This window comes from Carassius auratus, chromosome 16, assembly GCF_003368295.1.
Source record: "Carassius auratus strain Wakin chromosome 16, ASM336829v1, whole genome shotgun sequence".
Lineage (NCBI taxonomy): Eukaryota > Metazoa > Chordata > Actinopteri > Cypriniformes > Cyprinidae > Carassius > Carassius auratus.
Window position 1 is genome coordinate 2,724,091 of NC_039258.1, and position 20,559 is coordinate 2,744,649.

A 20,559-nucleotide genomic window follows, 5' to 3' on the forward strand; every position below is an offset into this window, starting at 1 on the left:
TTGTCTACTCCATATCAATGCAATATACATAAGTGGAGGAGGATAAATCACACCAAGTAAAATAATATGGCCTCTTGCACTAAAAGTCTCCATATGTAGTTACAGTTTAGAATAAATATTAAGCATAATTCTTAAGAATCAAGTAAACATTTTGACCACCTTTTCTACATTTGTTTTTCTCCCCTTTCACCAAATATACTATAAAAAAGGCACATTTTTAAAGATTTTTCAATGCCACATTGAGGTAGCAAATGTGTTTACAGAGCAAATCAAGAAAACATTCAGCTCACTCACTGTCTGTGGTTTGGAGATTCTCATGCACAGCAGACAGTAAACAAGTAGACGTTTTCTGATTGTCAGAACTTGGTCAAAGTTTAATCTTTTTTTATTTTTATTTTATTTTTTACAAAGAATAAAATGTATAAATTCAGTTTCCACGTATATTATACTTTCAAACTTTCCTACTAAAAGTTTAGGGGGAAAAAATCCTCACTTTAAATAGCAAAGCCTATTATTAAACATTTAAACTGTTTAAATGGTCTTTGAGGGTCTCGACAGATGTTTTTATTAATTTTGTTATTAGAGATAGACGGATGGATGTGTTCCACTAAGGTGAACCTCTAAACAAGCAACATTTCGACTCAACTCCATCACAGGTTTTTTGTCTCTCAGTAGTGTGTGTTTTTGAGGGGTGGGGCCAGCTCAACCTCCAGCACGCCGAATCGGCTCTAGATGGAGTTGGATGCAAACTTCGTGAGGTAGAAGCTCTCCGCAATGACTTGGATGCTGTCCGGAGATTAAAAGTGGATTTATGTGGGACTTGCTTCAGAATTACGACAGAGAACCGCAAAATAAACCAGGCCTCTGTCGGCTCCATTATAAACGCAGTTCAGTGGAATTAGGGGATTTATCCTTGGGATTTTATATTTTAAGTCATTTTTTTGTTTCTTTTCCTTTCTCCCATGCCCACTATTGCTCATATTACGCATTTGGGCACTGATGTAAACTGTCATGACATTTTAACCGAAGTCAAAGCAAGTCAAGAAGCGCTTGTCCCATAAAAATCCCAGTAGCAGTCTGTTGTTCAGCCGCTGGTGTCTGCTAGCAGCGCGAGGAGAAGCCCATATTACAGACACATTAGAGCCTCGCGCTCAGTGGATCAATATGAGGCTCGCGATACATAGTAGGTAGGTTATACGATCAGCTTCCTTCATTATTTTTTAGCGCATTAAAACATTGATTTACGTCTGAGAGATCGCCAAGGAAAACATTTAATTTAACATCTTAAACCGTTCCAGAGCCAACTTCACTGGACCATGACTCCAAATGCAGAACTTTTCATCGTTCAAATATTGACATTTTTTATTATCTGACCAAGATAATATTCTTATTATTGGATTAAATGTTCGAAATGTTTAGGCTACGGTGGAAAGTCTATGTTTGATACTTAAATTGTATTATTATTTTGTGATACAAGATTTTAGAAGCTAAATAGCTTAAACTTGTTTCCCCTTCCTAAATATAGCTAATCATTATAATAATAGCCTATTCCTAAATAATAATTACGTTTTAAAATGAAATATTAAATACAACAATCGTTTTTGTTATTCTTGATATTGTATTATAAAATGTTGATTATTAATATTAAGAAAAAAACATTGGTTATCTTTTCTAGAAATATCTTTATTCTAAATAATAAATATTAAACATGTATTTTTTGTTATCTTAATTACATGGTAAAATAAAATATTAAACAACTATTTTGGTTATTATTAATAATAATAATAATTATTATTAATAATAAGAATAAGAATACAATACATTTACTATTGATTATTTGGAATTTTTATTATTATTATTTAGTTATTCAGATTACTAGACCAGATATTTTGCATTACCTAATCAATGACATGCTCTGGTGTTTGTCTTTGATTTGTTATGGATGGCCAAACAGAAAACAAAGACAGTGCAAGCAGCTATTTAGAGACGTTGAACTTTTAAGGATGGAGGGATATCCATGTGTTGGCCTGCCAGTTCCTAATATCCAGATCTTATGACTTTTAACATCCGTTGTTTTGTGTCTGGCCCAGTGTTAGGTAATCTGGCACCAGCTTTCTGCAGTAAAACCAGTAAGTGTTGTTGAGAGGACCAGTCCAGAGGGAGAAATGACGGAATAGATATGAAGACAGGTGCAGTCTGACAGCTGCATGCCTGGTGCCAGTACAGAGATTTAACAGCATCATTTACTGTCACAGACAGATATTTCAATAACGCTGCTGTGGTCCTGAGTCATGGGTGCCTGGTGTAGATTCAAAGTTGCAGATCAGGAGAGAGTGTGATGTTGAGGGCAAAGAGAGGTCACCCTTAAGTGTGCTGAATCACATGGATTACCGTGCAGACTGAAGACATCAGATTTATTGTACACTTTAGTCATAGTTGTTGCATGATCATTGGTTAGCTTTAAGTTTTATACGTTTGGCTGCCATGTATACTGAAACAATATTCCAAAAAGTACTTTATGTGCCAAATACACACTCCATTCAACCATTTTAAACACCAGCACTAATTCTTTGTCTGTGCATCACCATTTCTCATCTTGAGTCTAGTCCATGAGCTTTTATAGAAAGCCGTTTGGGAGGGATGTTGAACATTTAACTGTCTTTCCTCATTTCTCTGGGTTTCCTGGAGCGGAGGATTTCCAGGGGGTCTGAGCCATGGTTCCAAAGCAGGCCAGACAGACATCCACTCTGCATTTGCTCTGCTTTATTACAGACTCTGTTTATGGCCTGTTTACTGCTCTGACCTTTTTCATGGTTCCGCCTGAACTTGCTGCCTAATGTAATGGCTCGAACATATGTTCTGTGGTATAAGCTGGGCTGTTGGCCTATGTCACACAAGATGGAAAAAGGCAGAGTGAAGAAACTAAGAAAAACTGATGTACTGAAAAAGACTAGAGCTGAGATCACCGGTGGGATTGCAGGAGTTGATTGGCTGAGTACAATTATATTTAGATATCATAGTATTTTTATGCATTTTATTTCATAATAGAACTTTCATATTATTATAGTTTACATGCACATCTTATATTTAGCTGATTTATTTTATATACAGAATACAGAAAAATTGCCATTTTTCTTTTAGATTCTATATCTCCAGATATTTTCCCTTTTATGACTTCACCTGAGCATTTCTCCTCTCACTGAACATCATCTCTTATTTTCTGGATAAATCCCCTTTCTGCTTCCAGGGCGATGGCATATCTGTGCGTCAGACTTGACATATCTCTCCTTATTAATATTGCTGACGAGTTCTACGAACAGCAGGCAGCAGGAGGTTTTGGCTCTGTCTGATAAATACGGAGGTGGTGTCGAAGACATCGGAGTATTATTCATTGTCTAAGATAAATAAACTTGGTGAAGAGAAGATGTCTGTGCGTTTTAGTGGAAAGAGAGGAGGTTGCAAGAAGATTCCTTCTTATTCCTTCCAGACTGCAGAAAGATCATCGTTTTAATGCCTGATGTGCAAGATAAATATTATTTCCTTAATTTTCCTTTATTTAAACCACATCCACTACCACATCTGTTTATGTGGTTTATCAATCTTTGCTTTTGCTTAGTTTTACCACATCACTGTAACCAAAAGATCCTGTTAACAGCCATTTAGCACAGAGAATAATTTTTTTTTGTTGTTGTTGTTTGTGATATTTGTCATGCTACAATTAAACACTATTACGCTTTTCCTTAATAATGTTTTACAATTGCATGACACATTTGCACAAAGTGTCCGCCCGCTGTACTTTCACCCATTTGAAGTCAAATTCAACCCAAACTGAGGGAAAATAATGTTTGCCTTGAACGTTGGTTCATAAATTACAATTTATAGAGTCAGTTTCTCATTTCTGAGGAGTGCTGAATTGCTTAAATGAAATATAGATATCTGTAGAGTTATTGTTGGCATTTAAAAGCACTTTTTGGTATGCTAAGAATTAACAAATAACACGATACAAGATCCAGAGGACCTGTGGCCAAATATGGCCCTGCTTTCCTGATACTTCCAGGCATGATGTCTCTCTTGCGTAAAACCAGAACGCTCATCCATTTCTGCTGGAATGTGATTAAGAATCATTCTATAAACATATCTATCTGTCATAGTGAGAGGCGTAGATGTGAATGCTTTCGCTGCTTGAGAGACATTTTTCAGTCTATTGTTTTCTGACAGATGGGGTAAACATGTATTTTTTTTCCTTTTTTTTTTCATTCAATACTTTTGGATGTGCATCGACCGAAGGTTTTTGTGGTGTTTGTTTCACGGTGCCCTGTTTCTGGTCGAATCAACTTTAGCTTTAGCGCCCGGACACTCCAGCTCTTGTCAGTCTTAATGGGAAATTACATTTAAAATGAAACATTTTGTTTGCTTTCCCAGCTCATGAATCTATCTGGCCAAGGAAAAAATAAGCATGGCAGGAATGTGTGGTTTAAACGGACAAAATACCAGTTTCGGCTTATGTTACTCAAACTGTTGTGTCCGCATTTGTAGTTCCAAACCAGACTTCCATGAATCAATTTAACAAATTTAGAGCGCAGAAATGCTGAACTTCGTTGAGAAAGAGCAGTGATAGAGATGAAAGAGTGCAGTTATGTAAGCCCAGCGTAAGGCTATTTTCTTTCCGTCGTCTTTTCCTTGATTCCAAAAAGTATTTTATGACAGTTTACAGAAAATGTAAAAGTTGTTTTTAAAGTATTCACTTTTCAAAGCATAAAACTGAAAAACTTGCATCTCTTCCCCTGGGCAAGATATTTGGACTTTCTTTTGACATGCTGACTTAACAAAGTACCGTTTTATATACATGTCTCATTGTGCTTTTCTCCCCCCATTCACCCACTCCTCTCTTCATCCAACTCCCTCCTTCCCTCGCTCGCCCCTTTTTGTCTGTCTCTCCGCAGCAGATCTTGGCACTGACGGATGCGTTGTCACGCGTAGGAGTCCAGAACCTCTCTCCATCTCTCTGGCTTTTTTTCGGCACTCCCCCTCCTCCTCCTAGCATCCCTAATAAGACACATGCTCCTGGGCTGGGTTGCTCACTCACGTTAGGATCTCCTGGCTGTGACCGCCGGGAGCTTCTCTCTCCTCTCAGTTTCGCCCCCGGCTTCATGGGTTGAAAGGCTCGGCTCGGCTCGTCTCTCATCTCGCCAGGCTTTCCGCACCCAGAACTTCATCGATCTCATCTTCATCCTTGAGTGCTATGGTTTGTTCTCCGAACATGTACGGACTTGCAGCGGCAGAGGCCTCCAGCCAAGGGCGTCGTGGCCGGCTGTAGTCAACTTCGTTCCACCTGCCACAGCGTGAAAGGGGCCCCCTCAGCTGTGATCTGTCTGCCATAGCAGGGACTATGCATTTGGGACTGGTGGCGCTGGCAGTTGTCTTCCTCGGCTCCATGGGTCACGGCGATAACCTCAAGGCCTCCAAAGCAAGAAGACAGAGACGAAGTGAGTGCTGATGTCTCTTTCTGTCTCTTTTTGTCCCGTGAGACACAATGCAACATTTCATTTGTCAGTTCCTAATATTTGTGGCTCATTAGAGCATTTCTGAGTGCCTTGGAATGTTCTTGTCATTTATTGCTTGGGTATTGCTTGTGTAGAACCTGTTCTGTTTCTTTTAATAGCAACTTTGCTTTTTAAGGGTAAATTGTAAATGAGCATGTTATGTTCCTAAGCATGGCCAGTTTTTTTGTTTTGCCGAAATACTTAAATATAATGCCTAACACACTAACACTAACATTTTTGTAGTTTGTCTGGCTTCAAAGCAGCTCTCACCTTTTTATGACTTCTTGTTTTTCTTCTTTTTGGGAAAATGAGTTTTGAAACCCACACATACTGCACAACTCACTCTGAAATGTTCTCTAATGCGTGAGAGAGCACTGACATAGAATCAGTCTTTCTTATTATAAAGAACACATTTATGTTTATTGAATGCTTATTTTTTATCTTTTTTTAGAATACTGCTATCAAATATTCTTAAAGTAATTTGGGGTATTAGACCCCACATTGTAAGGTTACACATTTCACTCTTGCCATAACTTGATTAATAGTCAAACAAGAAATCATGTAATAATATAATTAGTATCAGTATGAAGGATATGGCAACTCGGCATCCACTCCTTCAGTAAATTCTTTGTAATAATTTTGGCAAATCAACTTCCAAAGTTATTATATATGTGTGCACATCTCATAGTAAAAGCGCTGATGTAGGTTTAGTATTTCAAATTTTAAAGAACACATTTACGGTTATGGAAAGTCTTATTTTTGTGTACTGCTATCAAATCCTCAATAATGCATTTGGTGTAATGTTATAAAGTCAACCTGATGATCAAATAATTATTAGTATAATACATTTTTTTTTTATCCAGTAATCTGACCTTAAGGGTTGAGATTGTCATTATTCAGTGTAAATTGTACATTGACCACTGCTGGCAGTGTTGAGGAGTGTACAGCCTCCTCTAGAGGAGGTTATAGGTAAAACTACACTGGCTGTGCACAAATCTCCATTGCATTTGCTACTGGTTAGACTGCTCTTTCTCTATTTAACTTTGTTATTAAGAGACAATAGTAATTTTTTTTTTTTACATTTATACACCTGCCAGAACCTATAAGCAACAAAACAAACATATATAGAGATGTGAGAGTTGTAGCAGGTCGCTGAAGCTAGAAATAATGCAGCACGAGGAAGCCTAGAAGTGCAAATCAACTCACAATGGCAGAATGTAAAGCTATCTGAGGAGAAATAAACAGTGAGTTCCTCTGTGAAATAAATCTGCTGATGCTTCACAATCTGTTAAGGCTTCTTGACCTCACTGTAAGCTCATCTGACTGGTGCTTCTTGATAGCGGAGGTTTCTAGCAGTTTTATCAACAAAATGAAAGCAAACACCTCTGACATCTGTTTTTATACAAGTGACTGATCAGCAGTCCCGCTGCTTTTTTCCCTCCCTCTAAAATATCCAAACCATACCAGCAAAACATCTAATATTTCATTTTGTCTAAATGTTTATTTTTGCTCGTTACAAACTATTTTAAATTATGATTCCGCTCTGTACATTCATTTTACGGCACGGCGCCTGTCACGTCAAAAAGGGATTCAGCTATTCTGCACACTCGTGTACATTGCAAAAATATTTTTTAATCAGTATTTTTTGCCCCATTTTTACACTAAAATGTCTAAACACGCTTTAAACAAGATGAATGTACTTTTAAAATTGTGTAGGCAATAAGATCTGTTTGCAGGGAATATGTTTTGATTTACGTTTATTTCCCTTACCCCATTAGCAAAATTGATTTCTTGCTTTAAACATAAACCTTTCTATATTTTGCTTGGCTAATGTTTTAAACAAGACAAAATGTATTTGCTAGTGGATAAGAAAATTACATCAGTTACATATAAATAAAGATATATTCTCTGAAAACAAGTCTGATGCATGGGATATTCCAATTTTTTTTCCATCTAAACTTGAATCAATGAATGTGACAGAGTTGTTTGTTGTTCCTCAAAATGCTGCTGATGAAGACTTATTATTGCTTTCTAAAATCATCTAAATGCAAAATTCTGCTTTGTTCCTCTCTGGGGTTTAGGTCATTGTAAACCAGCCACATTCTAGGCAACTCCTGTATTGATTAAAGTCTTTTTCACATTTGTTAATAAAGTGGATAGCTTTAATATTTTAATATACAATTCATCACCACACCTGTTGTTACTCGGGGATAGCAAAATAGTTTCATGTTATTCAACCGGATAAAATTACTCCTTTTATTGTTTCAAGGGGGAAACTAATGAGCAGTAAAAAAATAAAAATAAAAATATTTAAAAAAATGTAAAAATGCAATACAAATAACCTGAAAGAGCAAGATGTGTATACATTCAAAAACAAAAAAACAAAAACAAAAAAAAAACCTGAAAATCGAATGACCAAAAGATACACGGACCCATATGCATTCTTACAGTTTAATATATGTTCTTTTAGTATATTTTAAGGCCAATTTTAAATTGTTCAAATGAAGAATTCTTTTTAGCCCGGATTCTGAAAAAAAGGTGCATTTGTTTTGAAAAACAATGCTAAAGTAATAAGTCAAATATGGCAATATAAGCAATATCTTTAGACTTTAAATGGCTACAGTCATCTGAGAGTCAACTTTTTCTTCATGCTGTCAAGTTCAAGCTGGATTGAACTGGTTAATGCCCATTGATAAGAATGCAGACATAAGTCATACGCGACTACACTGAGCCAGATGTCCAATCCTATGAACTGATCCATTATATTTAATGATGCTCTTACTGCAGTAACCACTTTTTCATTTTAGATAAATATTTTGATTCTCTGCTAATAAATTACCATTAGTTTACCATTAGAGTAATTAAGTTTTGGAGGGCATTGTAGGTTGGATGATGATTTCATCTTTCTCTTGAAAAGGCAAATCCAAAGAGGACATTCGAGTCATAATGATATAACACTGTCTAGAAGTGCAGTGGCAACTGATGCTGTCTTTTTTAGCATGTGTGCGAGGTAAACCTAACCAACCTTCTTGCTGCTTAATAAACCAGTGAAAAACAATCATTGACATTCAGAATTTTTCATATTTATTGTTCCTGCTGAGAGACCTTTTCATTTATTTCAGCTGTGGAGAGGAAAGCAGTAATCGAATAAAGGACACCCCATCGCTTGAAAATGAACCACTTGTAATAAAAAATATCTTTTTATGGACTTTTTTTTAATTCCGTGGTGCTTCTCAGCTGAACCCACTAGGGAGTCCTTGCTACTGAATATTAATGGTGGATTAATTGATTGATATTAGTGTTTAAAAGCTTTTCTTTCTTTTTTTTCTTTGTTTTTGATGGTTGAGATTACGTGATCTAGTAATAGGTATTTTTCTAATGTTTTTAAAAGTAAAAATATGTCAATTTAAGGGCTGTATTTATCTATTACGTTACATCATTTGCTGTACTCGCAGCTTATTTAGAGTGGAATACCATTTTAACACATTTTTCAGCACAGAGATTGATTGCCCTGAGAGAGAGTGTATATTTAGAGCTAATGCTACACACATAGACCCGTAAATTAAAGCAGATGACTGCAGTTTTGACTCAAGTCAGCCTACCAGGAACAGGATGTGCACTCTGACATGCTTTCAGAGTAATCATTTATTTCTTCTTGGCCTCAAATGCAGAATTTTTTGGATGTTACAAGCAAGGCATGGAAGTCGCAAGGGATGAGTCAGCTTTCTTAGATATCTGTAACTGATTTTATGTTTTATTTTGTTTCTGATTTTATTTCACGTGTCAGCGTTTTGAGGCACCTGGACAGAACAAGTACAGACTGAAGTTTCAGGCCTCTTTCTTCCCAGCTGACCCATGAGAAATCTGTGTGCAATCTCCTAAATTGAATCACCAGTTCTCCCAGTGCTCTCCCAGATGAATTACATTACACATACAGAGTTTGTATTATTATACAAATCACTGCTATCATAGCTTGTCACATGTTGTGTTATCTAGATATTTAGGGGTGATGGCAAACTCATCTTAAATGTTTATTCAGAGGCCAGGAAGCAGTGGCTAGAAAGTGACATTGTAATCAAGCTGTCTAATCCCATAGATAACACATAACTAGTTTACTTAACTAGTCTTTGTAAACACCTGGGATTACAGAGGGTCTTCTAAACTGTAAGGAGGATCACGCTCACTCCTATTTCTCTTTCCTTCTTCTGTCAGTAAGCACTGAAGTACCACCGTCGTGCTCGACTGGCTGTGAACACTGCTCAGAATACAACGGCTGTCTTAAATGTCGACCCCGGCTCTTCATCCTACTGGAGCGGAATGACATCCGTCAGATAGGCATTTGCCTCGCTGCCTGTCCTGTTGGATATTACGGCATTCGAAATCGTGATATGAACAAATGCACACGTGAGTCTTTGCTCTACTGGCATATTTTTCTAGTTTCTTTAACTGTAAATAAGTAGGAGATAATAAGGTAAGCTGTGCCAATCAGAATATTAAAATGATTTCTGAAGGATCGTGTGACAGTGAAGACTGATGATGGATTACATTTTTTTTACATTATATATATAAAAATGGAACACTTTTAAATTGTAAAAATGCTAATGTTTTTCTATATGTACGTATTCTTTAGATGTATTTGCATAAAAAACAATAGCTGTATATATTATTACATAACAAAAATGTGCAGTTTCTTAGATTGAAGGGAGATTGACACATCTTACCCCGCTCCCTTCCTAACAAAAGAGAAGATGAATTATCTGAACAGCACAGTGCCTTAAAATGGCCTTCCTTAGCCCATTCCCAAGGCTTTAATGTCAGTTATACAGTGTTTAACGTCTTTGGAAAGATGGCACAAATTGCGCAATTACAAAACAATCTCATTATTCGCCACATTCAATGACATTAAACTAGTGCATCTCACCCATGGATGCCAAATGTTGAGCCAGTGATCTGTTTTCTCTTACTCTGTGGGCGAAAAACAGGGTTGGGGGATGTAATGCAAAGCAAAACATTGGTAATACACGGCTGTTTGTCTGTTTCTTCTAGGAAGTCGGTGTTATTATTGTAGGCTGTAAATGCAGAGTTCATGGTAGTTCAACTCTGGCCATATTTTTTGGGTCTTTCTAGGCAAGCCCTACGCAAAAAGCATAATGAGGACTTACCTTTAATCATCCTCTTTGTTTTAATAGTGCGCTCTCTAAGTTTCAGCCAGAGACTGGGCGGCTTGTTCCCATCATGTGCGTGAGCATTTTTACTGTGATAAAGGCAAAGCAGGGGGATAACTGTGGATAAACAAGGAAATACCTCTCGTAAATTGATTGGTGGTACCTCTTTACTCCTGTTGTGGGAGGAAATTAATAGCTTTATTTGAGACTTTTCTAACTTCAACCTACCAGAGCTTTTCCAGTTGTAAATTGAACGTCCTGCTCCCTTTTCAAGCGTGTTTTGATAGCCAATTAGTGTGAACCACAGCTTGGAGTCATTATATTTTGTTATAGGAAGAAAATACTTTTGTTACCAAGATACACTCTTGCATCACTCCGCCTAATACCTCTCAGATGGTTCTGATTTAAACTTTCATTCTAGATAACCTTAAATTTAAATGTTAGCATCAAGGGAAGTGAGAAATTAGCGGAGCGCTGTTTTTATTTCACAACCCTCTGGAGCCTTTAATTCATCATTTCTTGACCGTATACTTTACACTTGCTTTGAAATACCACATGCAGCTGTCCGCTTGTTAGGTTAAGTATTTTTATGACCCACACATTGAGACCAAAATACGTCGTATCCGCAGGTGTTGACTCCAAATCGCTCCGGATGTTACCAGATCCTTCTTGTCAACATTTCCCTCATTCGTGTTCGTTTCTTTCTCATCTTGAGTGTTTTTGTCCTGTTTTGAAAGACGGCTGTGCATGCGAATCCCTCCTTCATCTCAGACCTCTGAGTGGCTGCCCCGTTGCAATTATTCAATCAGCTGCGTGCATTTGACTGGTCTCCAGATCCCCATGATGTCTTGTTAACAACATTTGTCTTGCATTAAGGGTACATTTGTAAATGCTTGAGTGCAAAAGAATTTGCTCCAAACATTACTAATTTAGTTGTCAGGCATTTAAAGTAGTAATTGAGAGCAGAGGTTATAACAAAAAACACGACTCAAGTATGTTGTTAGGCCCTCTTCAGCTTTTGGCCGGGACCAGGCGATATCTGAGATATCCGTGTGCTGCTGCTCTGAGAATGTCCCAGGTGTTCGAACGGAAATTTAAGAACCTTATTTTTGCATTGAAATCTGTTTTGTGAAATTATTCGCAGTCTTTCTCGATTGAAAGTTCAGTCTGAGTTAGTCGGAAGAAAAAAAGGGATTTAAAATCACATTTAAAATGTTAGGGTTTCTAACATAAAAACGAATAAATATAACTAAAATGAGAACATTAGCTCATGCTTCCACTGAAGTACTTTAAAACATCTCAAATCATTCTGGATGACATGATCAACAGGTTTTAGACTTTTGGACCGAACTGTAAATCCTTCAAGGATTTATCCAAACTCACCAAAAGAAAAGAGTGAGATTTATAGTTAGATCCACTGTTTAGCAAAATGAGATAATGATGATAATTTTGAAGGGGTTATGGGTAGAGAAGTGGATTCTGTTTCATTAGTGTCTGGTTTTCATTCCGCCTAAATCCACAATTGCCCCCAATTTGAGTCAGTTTTTAAGTCTGAAAGAAGACGGCATACTTTTAATGAGACAGAGGTGTGAGGAAACCACACGAGAGTCTTGACATTCACATTGAACTGACTACTTTTCGGTAAGAAACTCTAAGAGCCATAGTAATTTAAAGTCACCAGATATTTCTGGCCACTTCTTCAATGTCAAAAATAAGCAGAATTATTTAAATGAAATGTTTTTGTAAAATCAGCATCTAACTGTTATTGTCTTTCTTTATTTCAGAATGTAAAATAGAAAACTGTGAGGCATGTTTTAGCCGAAACTTTTGCACAAAATGTAAGGAGGGCCTGTACTCACACAGAGGACGGTGTTTCTCCAGCTGTCCTGAAGGATTCACCGTCAATGGCACCATGGAGTGTGTAGGTGAGTGAGCTGCACAAGCCAGGGATTTACAACATTATACTTGCATTAAAGTTGTTTCAGTTCTAATATGTTGAACATCAGCATTCTCTAGTATATATTGTTTATGTGTCTTTTTCTGTCATAGGAAAAATGAGTGCCTATAGGTGCCATTTTAGGAAACTAAACATTTCTGTTAGATTTTATTAGCAATTTTCTACCTCATACTTTTACATTTTGGTCATGATTGTAGTTAATGCAGTGTTTTGCATTAACATTTTGAAAATCACCTTTAAATTTGTCCAAATGAAGTTCTTAGCAATGCATATCACTAATATGAAATTAAGCTTTGATATATTTACAGTTGGAAATGTATGAAATATCTTCATGGAACATGATCTTTACTTAATATCCTAATAAGTTTTGGCATAAAAGTCAATAAAAATCAATTATTTTGACTCGTGCAGTGTAGTTTTGGTTATTGCTACAAATATACTCGTGCAACTTATGACTGGTTTTGTGGTCCAGGGCCACATAAAAAGGTTTCTTTGTATTAAAATACACTATCATCACACAGTAATATCACATTTTATAGCAGTAATATATGAATCAGCATATGATCAGATTTGATCTTGTATAAGGTTTTTGGTTTAGTGCATGTCATCAGATGTAGTGGGAACATGGCACTATATGAATAGCTGTTGCGACTCAGTTATGCTGATGGAATGATAAAACAAGTAAACTTCTCGGATACCTTTTCCTTTTATTTATTTCCTTCAATTCTGTGTTCTTTTTTCCCTGTGGTTTCTCAATCGCTGTTGAGAGGAACGTTGGCAAAAGGCCTGTTGGATGATAAGGGTTTTTATTGATTTCTTTTGAAAATATTTCTGTCAGGAGCAAGCAAACACAGCACTTATAGCATTACTCGCAATGGTGGTGCTGGCTCCTCCAGGCTATTTGGCCTTTAAATGGGGAGCCTCGACTTCCAGTGTGACATTTTGCCAAAGCTTATGATGCCTTACCTGCGTCAACAGGTCAGTCCACCACTTTGTTATCTGTTTTTTTTTTTAGTCTGTGATCGTTTTTGGCAGAGATGCGTTTCCTTTGACCGTCCTGGCCTTAAACACTTCAGACAAAAAAAACCTGAAACTTAGAAAAGACTTGAAAACTGCATGAAACCGCTCAAAGCAATGGAGCTTGACAGCTTTCATTATCAATACCTACCTCATACAACCATAACACATGCTCTGCTTTTTAGCAAAATGTAATTGGAAGATGTGATTGATGCTGGATTTTAGAAGTCTGAATCTCCGCTGTTAATTCTTTGGGGTTTCCTAATGCACTTTCTTTTACTTTTGTTTTGAAGTAACTTGTTTCTCAGACCCCCGTCCAGAGGAACAAAATGTACAAACCCCAAGAAATGTCTTTTCCCTATTGTCTGAAAATGTAGTAAATTGTGTAATCGGCATATGTTAGATTAAATCTAAAAAGATTGGTTATTCTGTTTTTTGTTTGTTTTTGTTTTTTTTGTCTGTGTTGCAGTCCAATGTGATCTAAGTGAGTGGAGTCCGTGGGGCCCTTGCATGAAGAAGAACAAAACATGTGGCTTTAAAAAGGGTAACCAGACCCGTACCAGGGAGCCCATACAGCTTCCAAGTCCTTCCACTTCCACTGGGGCCGCTCCGCCCTCGGGCTGTGTCCCAGAGACCCAGACCCAAAGATGTACCGTGCAGAAAAAGATCCCTTGCAAAGGTAATTCAGAGAAAAAACAACACAAAAATGTTGGAAAGTGGATGGATAGGAAATGCTTGTGCTGAAAGGAATGCGTGAAATCTGTTATCCAACTTCAATGCGCATGTTTGCAGATTACAGATTTGTTGATTTATTGATCATTTATAATTTTTGGCCACTCGGAAAAACATGTAAACAGTCTCCTGGAACTAATTTGATTTCGTTTATTTATGGTTTTTGACATAATACGGTGAAAATAAATCCTTGAGTGTTCCCAGTAAATAAACAGAAGCCCAGCTGGTTTGTAATCTTTTCGTCGCTGGCTGCGGATCTGAGGTCGGCCTTTTGTTTGTTGCTTTAACTTACTGGAAAGTGAGGTTAATATGCTGCTTTGGCTCTTGAGTGGGAACGGAACGTTAGTGGACCTGTAGTGGACCTGTTGTCTGTAATCTGTTCGTAAAAGTTTTAATATGTTTTATATCTTTCTATTGACCGTTATACTCTCCTTGATGACCTGCGTAGTTGTTGTGTAGTTCAGCCTAAAATATAGGAGTTTGCTTGTAAGAAAACATAGATTTATAGTATGAGTCTACAAATAAGCTGTTGTCCTTTATAGCTTTCTATGCATCAAAGATGAAAAAATGTAATGGTTTCTACAAAAATGTAATAAATTAATAAATAACAAAATTTTGTGGCACAACTGTTGTCAGCTTTCCCATCGCAGTAATAAATAAACATTTAAGATAAAATAGCAAACAGTTATTTTAAATTCTAATAATATTAATATAATATAATTTGGTACTGTTTTTAAAGTATTCAAAAACATTTTAAAAAGTCGTTAACCTTTTTGCCATTGCTTATGTTTTGTATATTTTCAGTATACATTGTTGCCATTAAAACCATTACCCATTAATAAATGTTTTTAAAGTACAGCATACAAAAATCTTTGTGCTGCTTTAAACCTGAATGACATTTTTATCCATGAAGAAAGAATGAGAAGCTAATCATAACACACATTTTACACTATATTCCTGAAGTCAATCAGTTACGTTGCGTGAAGACTTTCGCTCCCATCATTCAAATCATGCATAAAAGAAAGTGAAGTGAGTGGAAAAGAAGGAATTGCAACAAACCTCAAACCCTACTGGATCTTGTTTTGTTGTTAACGTGATAGTTTTGAATGTCTGCTGCTGAACAAAGATTTGAAAACCAAGGAAGTCTCCCACGCTTTTGATAACCACTGGGCTTGTCACAAATAAAAATAGCTCATTTGCTCCGATTGTTTTCATTAAAGTTTCATGAAATTTACAGCTGAATAGTTTACAGCAGACCTTGCAATGTCAATGTCAATTCAGAAATCAATCCAGGGTAATAAAAAGTGTTTGTGTGATTGTAACTGCTTTCACTCATAGTCTATTTTTGTTCTTTCTCTTTTATGTCTTCCAATATATATATATATCTCCCAAACCAGAGATCTCCTTTAATTTAATCATGTATTCAAGCGATTCATATCAGTGTAGGAAATTGCATGATTCACGACTCATTCTAAGCTAATCGTAGCATCACGCTTTCTTCAAATAAACACTTGAACATACCTTCTAGAGCACTTAGTTGTCTTCACATTGTTGAGAAACAGTGCGTTCCTGGAAATGACGTCTTATTCTGTGCGAACAGCCGCACAAGATCAAGCGCTCGGTGTTCCTCTGTCGGGAGAAGTAGGCTCCATGCTCTGCTGGACTAGGTGTGACAGCGCCATTTGAGAAATGAGAGGCAAATTTACTCTGCATGACGCCCGTATTTGTGGAAAGAATTTCCACCCAGGGTCCATAAGAATAATTAACAGTGAAATATTATAAACTGCCCCATAAAAGTGCTATATCGCCTGCCAAATTTCTAAACTTAGAGAGTCCACTTGTCGGAAAAGCTTTTGGAGAGAGAGAGAGAGTTAAGGTGAAATAATAGACCTGGACACATGTAAAGTCATTTGTTTGTAGTTCAATCTCATAATATCTTGCTTTCCCTAACTGTGTTAAGATAGGATCAGTTATGTGCTGGCTGGAGTCAAAACATGTTTTTTGCCAGAAAAGCAAAGCCACACCACCCACTTCTCAGGGCGAAACGAATTAATGCAGCTCAGGTGTCAAAAACCTCATAGGTTATGGGTTGCATGACCCGATTGCCCTCTTTTTTTCCTCTGTGCGTAAATGTGCACCTCATGCTAAATTAGCAAGGCTGTGAATACATCTGCAGGAATTGGCTGACAGAGCTGCTGTAAAAATCACAGGGGGCAGTGCTTGTATAACACCGGTGATTTACTGGTCTGCAGATCTCACGCTTTGTGTTGATTTTGCCAAGCTCCCCCCCTTTCTCTTCCCCTTCCTGTAGCTTAATAAATGTCTTTGCACGAAAACCAAATACGCTAAACGCGTGATTGCCTTTGTCAGGCGATGGTGTTTAGGTTGGATTGAGCAGCACTGTAATTATTGCTGTCATAAATGAATGGATCTTCCCCAAGCGCTCTTGCCGCTTTATCAAAGCTAACAAGTCTCCTCCATGTGGATCCAAAGTTTAAAGCTCCATTTCCTTCCATGTTTTTTCGTTTCACCTCGGTTTTAAAATCGTGATTAACTGACACTCGAGTAGAGGCATTTTGTAAACACAAGGCCTTTGAATTCTTCACACGGGATTGCTGTTCTCAAAGCAATGGATACTAAACAATAGAACTGAGTTAGACGTGTTTTATTTGTGGAAAACTTCAGAAATCATCTCACAGATAAGACTGTGATATGCTTTGATGCAATGCATACAACATTTATCTCTTGTCCTCTAGTCAGTGAATCATTCGTTAAAATGATTTGTTCGAAACACACTGATTCAAAACACACTGAACCAAACAAGTGACTCACTGCGTTCCATTCAAAAGGGCTCATCCCAGTTCCTTATTTTCTAATTCCTTCGAAATCCCTTCTGATACTTGGAACGCAGTTTTGCATCATTTTGATGAGCCTATAAAGGAGGCGCCATTGCATAATTAAACTTGGAAACATAGTCAAAGTCTTTCATTCTTAAGGTCCCTTTCAAGTGGCCAGTTTTATGCACTTCGGCTCTCCAATATGGCGACCATGATTGTTCTCACTCCGAATTGGCCTTCATAAGTGTATTTAGTTATTGAGTGAGTTGTTGTATTATTCAATCAGCTAATTTGTTCAAAACATACTGATTCATTGTTGTACAGAGCAATCACGTCTTTACGAGTTAGTCACTGGATCATTCATCTAACCGACTTGTTCAAAACATGCTACTGATTTGTTTAGGGAAAATAAAAACAAGCAAGTGTCTTTATAAATGAGTCACTGACTTGTTCACTCAACTGATTTGCTCAAAAACGTTACTTTGAAATGTGCAGCGGCTCTACTTTGGCTTTGTTTGAATTTTCATTAGTGGAGCACAATAAACTAAATATTGGGCCATATTGAGTCAAGTAGCGTATTATTACAATAGTAACCTCTTATTTATTCATCTGTCGTGTAAAAGCAGTAGCACTCCTCAAAAACTTAAGAATAGTGTTTGCGATTATCTGCAGTGGAAAAACTGTACAACAGCACATTTTCTTTTGCAATATTGTGGAAATTTTCAGTTGTTTACTCTTCAATAATGTAACAGGCATCATCACAGTTACATTACAGTTTATGATGATGCCATTTAAAAGTAAAACTGCATTTAGTATAACTTTATTTAAAAGTTTAATTAAACAAATGTTTGTTTGCGCCATTTGCATTCTATATTTAATCGTGCATTTTATGTAGAAACAAATGCAACGATTTGTGGTAAAACATCAGGGCTTTGAGGTGAGCAGAGAGCCAATTTCAGGAGTCACAGAGTGGCTGTGTTTGTGGCTCATGTTATCAAGTGCAGTGTGAATGCTCTCCAGCACCAAATGAGTGTTGACTTTGGTTTCCAGGGAACACTGAGACTCACAACACTAACTTCATAACAAATGTCAGTCAGTTTGGGGGCCCTGACTCCCTCTAGTAGTAGTGCAAACGAGGCTGATGGGAAACCAACCAGCCTGCGTTTTTCAGCACTGGTTTTTGGGCTGTATTACAGTTCTGCATGACCTAATCTGTATTTGTAATTCTTTATGTGAAACGTTTATGCAATTTTGTACATTTTGATATATGCTTAAATATGCAGCTTTAGAAATAGATTTTTTCCTTTATATTCTCAGTTTGGCTATGTTTTACTATTATAAAAATAGATATTTTTGTGTTTTTAATTTATTTTCTAATTTACTTTAAATACAAAATAGATTTTTTTTTTAAAGCTGAATGTTTTAAGTTTTAAAATAAAAAACAAATGTATTAAAATGTATTAAAGTTTATTCCGAAAACAAGAATGAAATAATAAAGAAAAAGAAAAAGACATTGCCAAAGGGATCAGAAATATACCTTTAAAATATTTTGTTGTTGTTGTTTTGCTTTGTTTCTTAAGTACATTTACATTGTTTTAAGTACTTTTCCTTAAACAACGAAATAATACATCTTGGGTTTTCTAATTGCAACTTTATTTTATTCAGGAGAAACTAAGAAGAATCCGCAAAACCGTGGAGAAAAAAATGGCAAGAACCGCGGACGAGACTCCAAAGAAAATGGCAAAGGGGGCAACAAGAAAAAAAAGACCCCGAACAGGTCCACCACTGTCCCCACCATTACAACAAGCATGGTGACCTAATCTCATGGTGGTGTCAGGTGGGCCTAAGAAAGGAGAATGCCTGGCCCATCTTCGTTGGCTCAAGACAAACGGTTTTTGATTGTGACAATATCAAAATTATGCAAAAAAGAAAAAAAAAAAAGAAAAAAGGAATAACGCTGCTACACGTAAAACATGCTCAATGAGAACTGGAGGATTGCTGTACTGAATAATGAACTGCGTGAATTGAGTAAAGTTTGAGGGAACCAAGGAACTGGGTTGGTTAGTCTCATGCTATTTGGAAGCATTCAGAAAGACTGTGCGCTGTGCGTGTGCAGGGTCTTCTTTTTGTAAGCCTTCCCACAGGAAACAACATTGTTTGTGGTTGGCGAAATGTTCCATATGTTCCTCTTTAGACCTATTGGAAAGGCTTCTGAACTATAGACATCACTGCAAATGAGGCCTGCCGTCCTAACGTTGCCTAAAGAACATCTAAAATACATTAGAATCTCTTGTGGTTCACCTAATCCAGCTGTAATCACATTCTTTTTTTTTTCTCCAGAGTTGGAACTCCTTATGTTCGTGACAGGTAGCAAACAGTCTGGAGTCTGTTTCAGAGTGAAAAGTTTTTTTTTTTTTGAAGTGCTTTTTATATCTTTTTTCTGTTGTTTATAACAAAAGAAGGCACTGGAACTGATATTGTGGTTTACAGAGAGAATGTGGAGAAAGAAGAACTTTAATGATGAGGAAACTATCCAAAAATGATGCAAAAAGTGTTATTATATATCACGAGACAAAGCACTTATAACTTACAACCGATGGAGTGGTTTTACTTGTTTTAGTGGTATATGTAAAATAAAAGTTTTGCTATTAGGGGAAAATAAATACAGTATTTTCTGCACAGAAGGAGGCAGCAATAATACGAGGAATGTACAGTGTTGAAGTATGTGTATGAAAGATTGTGTGTGTGTGTGTGTGTGTCAGATGTGTTGTTTGTTTTTGAATCTGTGTTCTTGTGTGCACCTTTATGTTGTGAAACGAGGGGAAGAGAGAGGCCAAGAGATGTCTACAGTATTGTGTGACTAAGCCATTGAGGAACTAAACCAGCATAACGCTTAAACTGCATTGATTATATGCTTTATAGGTTTTTCATTGCTCAGTTATCATGGTTCAGATAGATCCAATATATCACATCGTTCATAACGCTTTGCAACATACAGTATCAATATCTGCAGTAATGCTGTACATCATACAGTTATCTACATGTAGCATCCAGTCACACTTTTCTTAGTCTGTTTTTCTTTTCACAGCCTGTTGACCAGGGCTGCATTTTCCCAAAGCAGAAGTAGATTGTAGAGACCACTGGTGCTAATGGTTTTTATGATCTATAGGCTTATGATGCTTTTGGGAACTGCAGCCCAGATCAGTGGGTGTTCACCATATACACCTAAATAGAATTATGACACTGAAAATGTCAGCTTCCGATCTTCATCTTGATGCAATATACCTATTTTTATTGTATATCAATTT

General features: G+C 36.9%; 1 protein-coding gene across 2 annotated transcripts; it reads left to right on the forward strand.

Annotated features, from left to right (window-relative positions):
- Positions 1 to 733: 733 nt before the first annotated feature.
- rspo1 (R-spondin 1) lies at positions 734 to 20,325 on the forward strand. 2 transcript variants are annotated; one of them, XM_026283331.1, is made up of 6 exons: positions 734 to 1,187; positions 4,944 to 5,486; positions 9,756 to 9,947; positions 12,493 to 12,633; positions 14,152 to 14,361; positions 18,917 to 20,325. In XM_026283331.1, the coding sequence occupies exons 2-6, from the start codon at positions 5,390 to 5,392 to the stop codon at positions 19,069 to 19,071; spliced, it is 795 nt and encodes a 264-aa protein (XP_026139116.1). In that variant the 5' UTR covers positions 734 to 1,187; positions 4,944 to 5,389; the 3' UTR covers positions 19,072 to 20,325. The 2 variants fall into 2 exon arrangements, with proteins under 2 accessions (XP_026139116.1, XP_026139117.1); XM_026283332.1 differs by having other exon boundaries at positions 4,947 to 5,486.
- Positions 20,326 to 20,559: the final 234 nt, after the last annotated feature.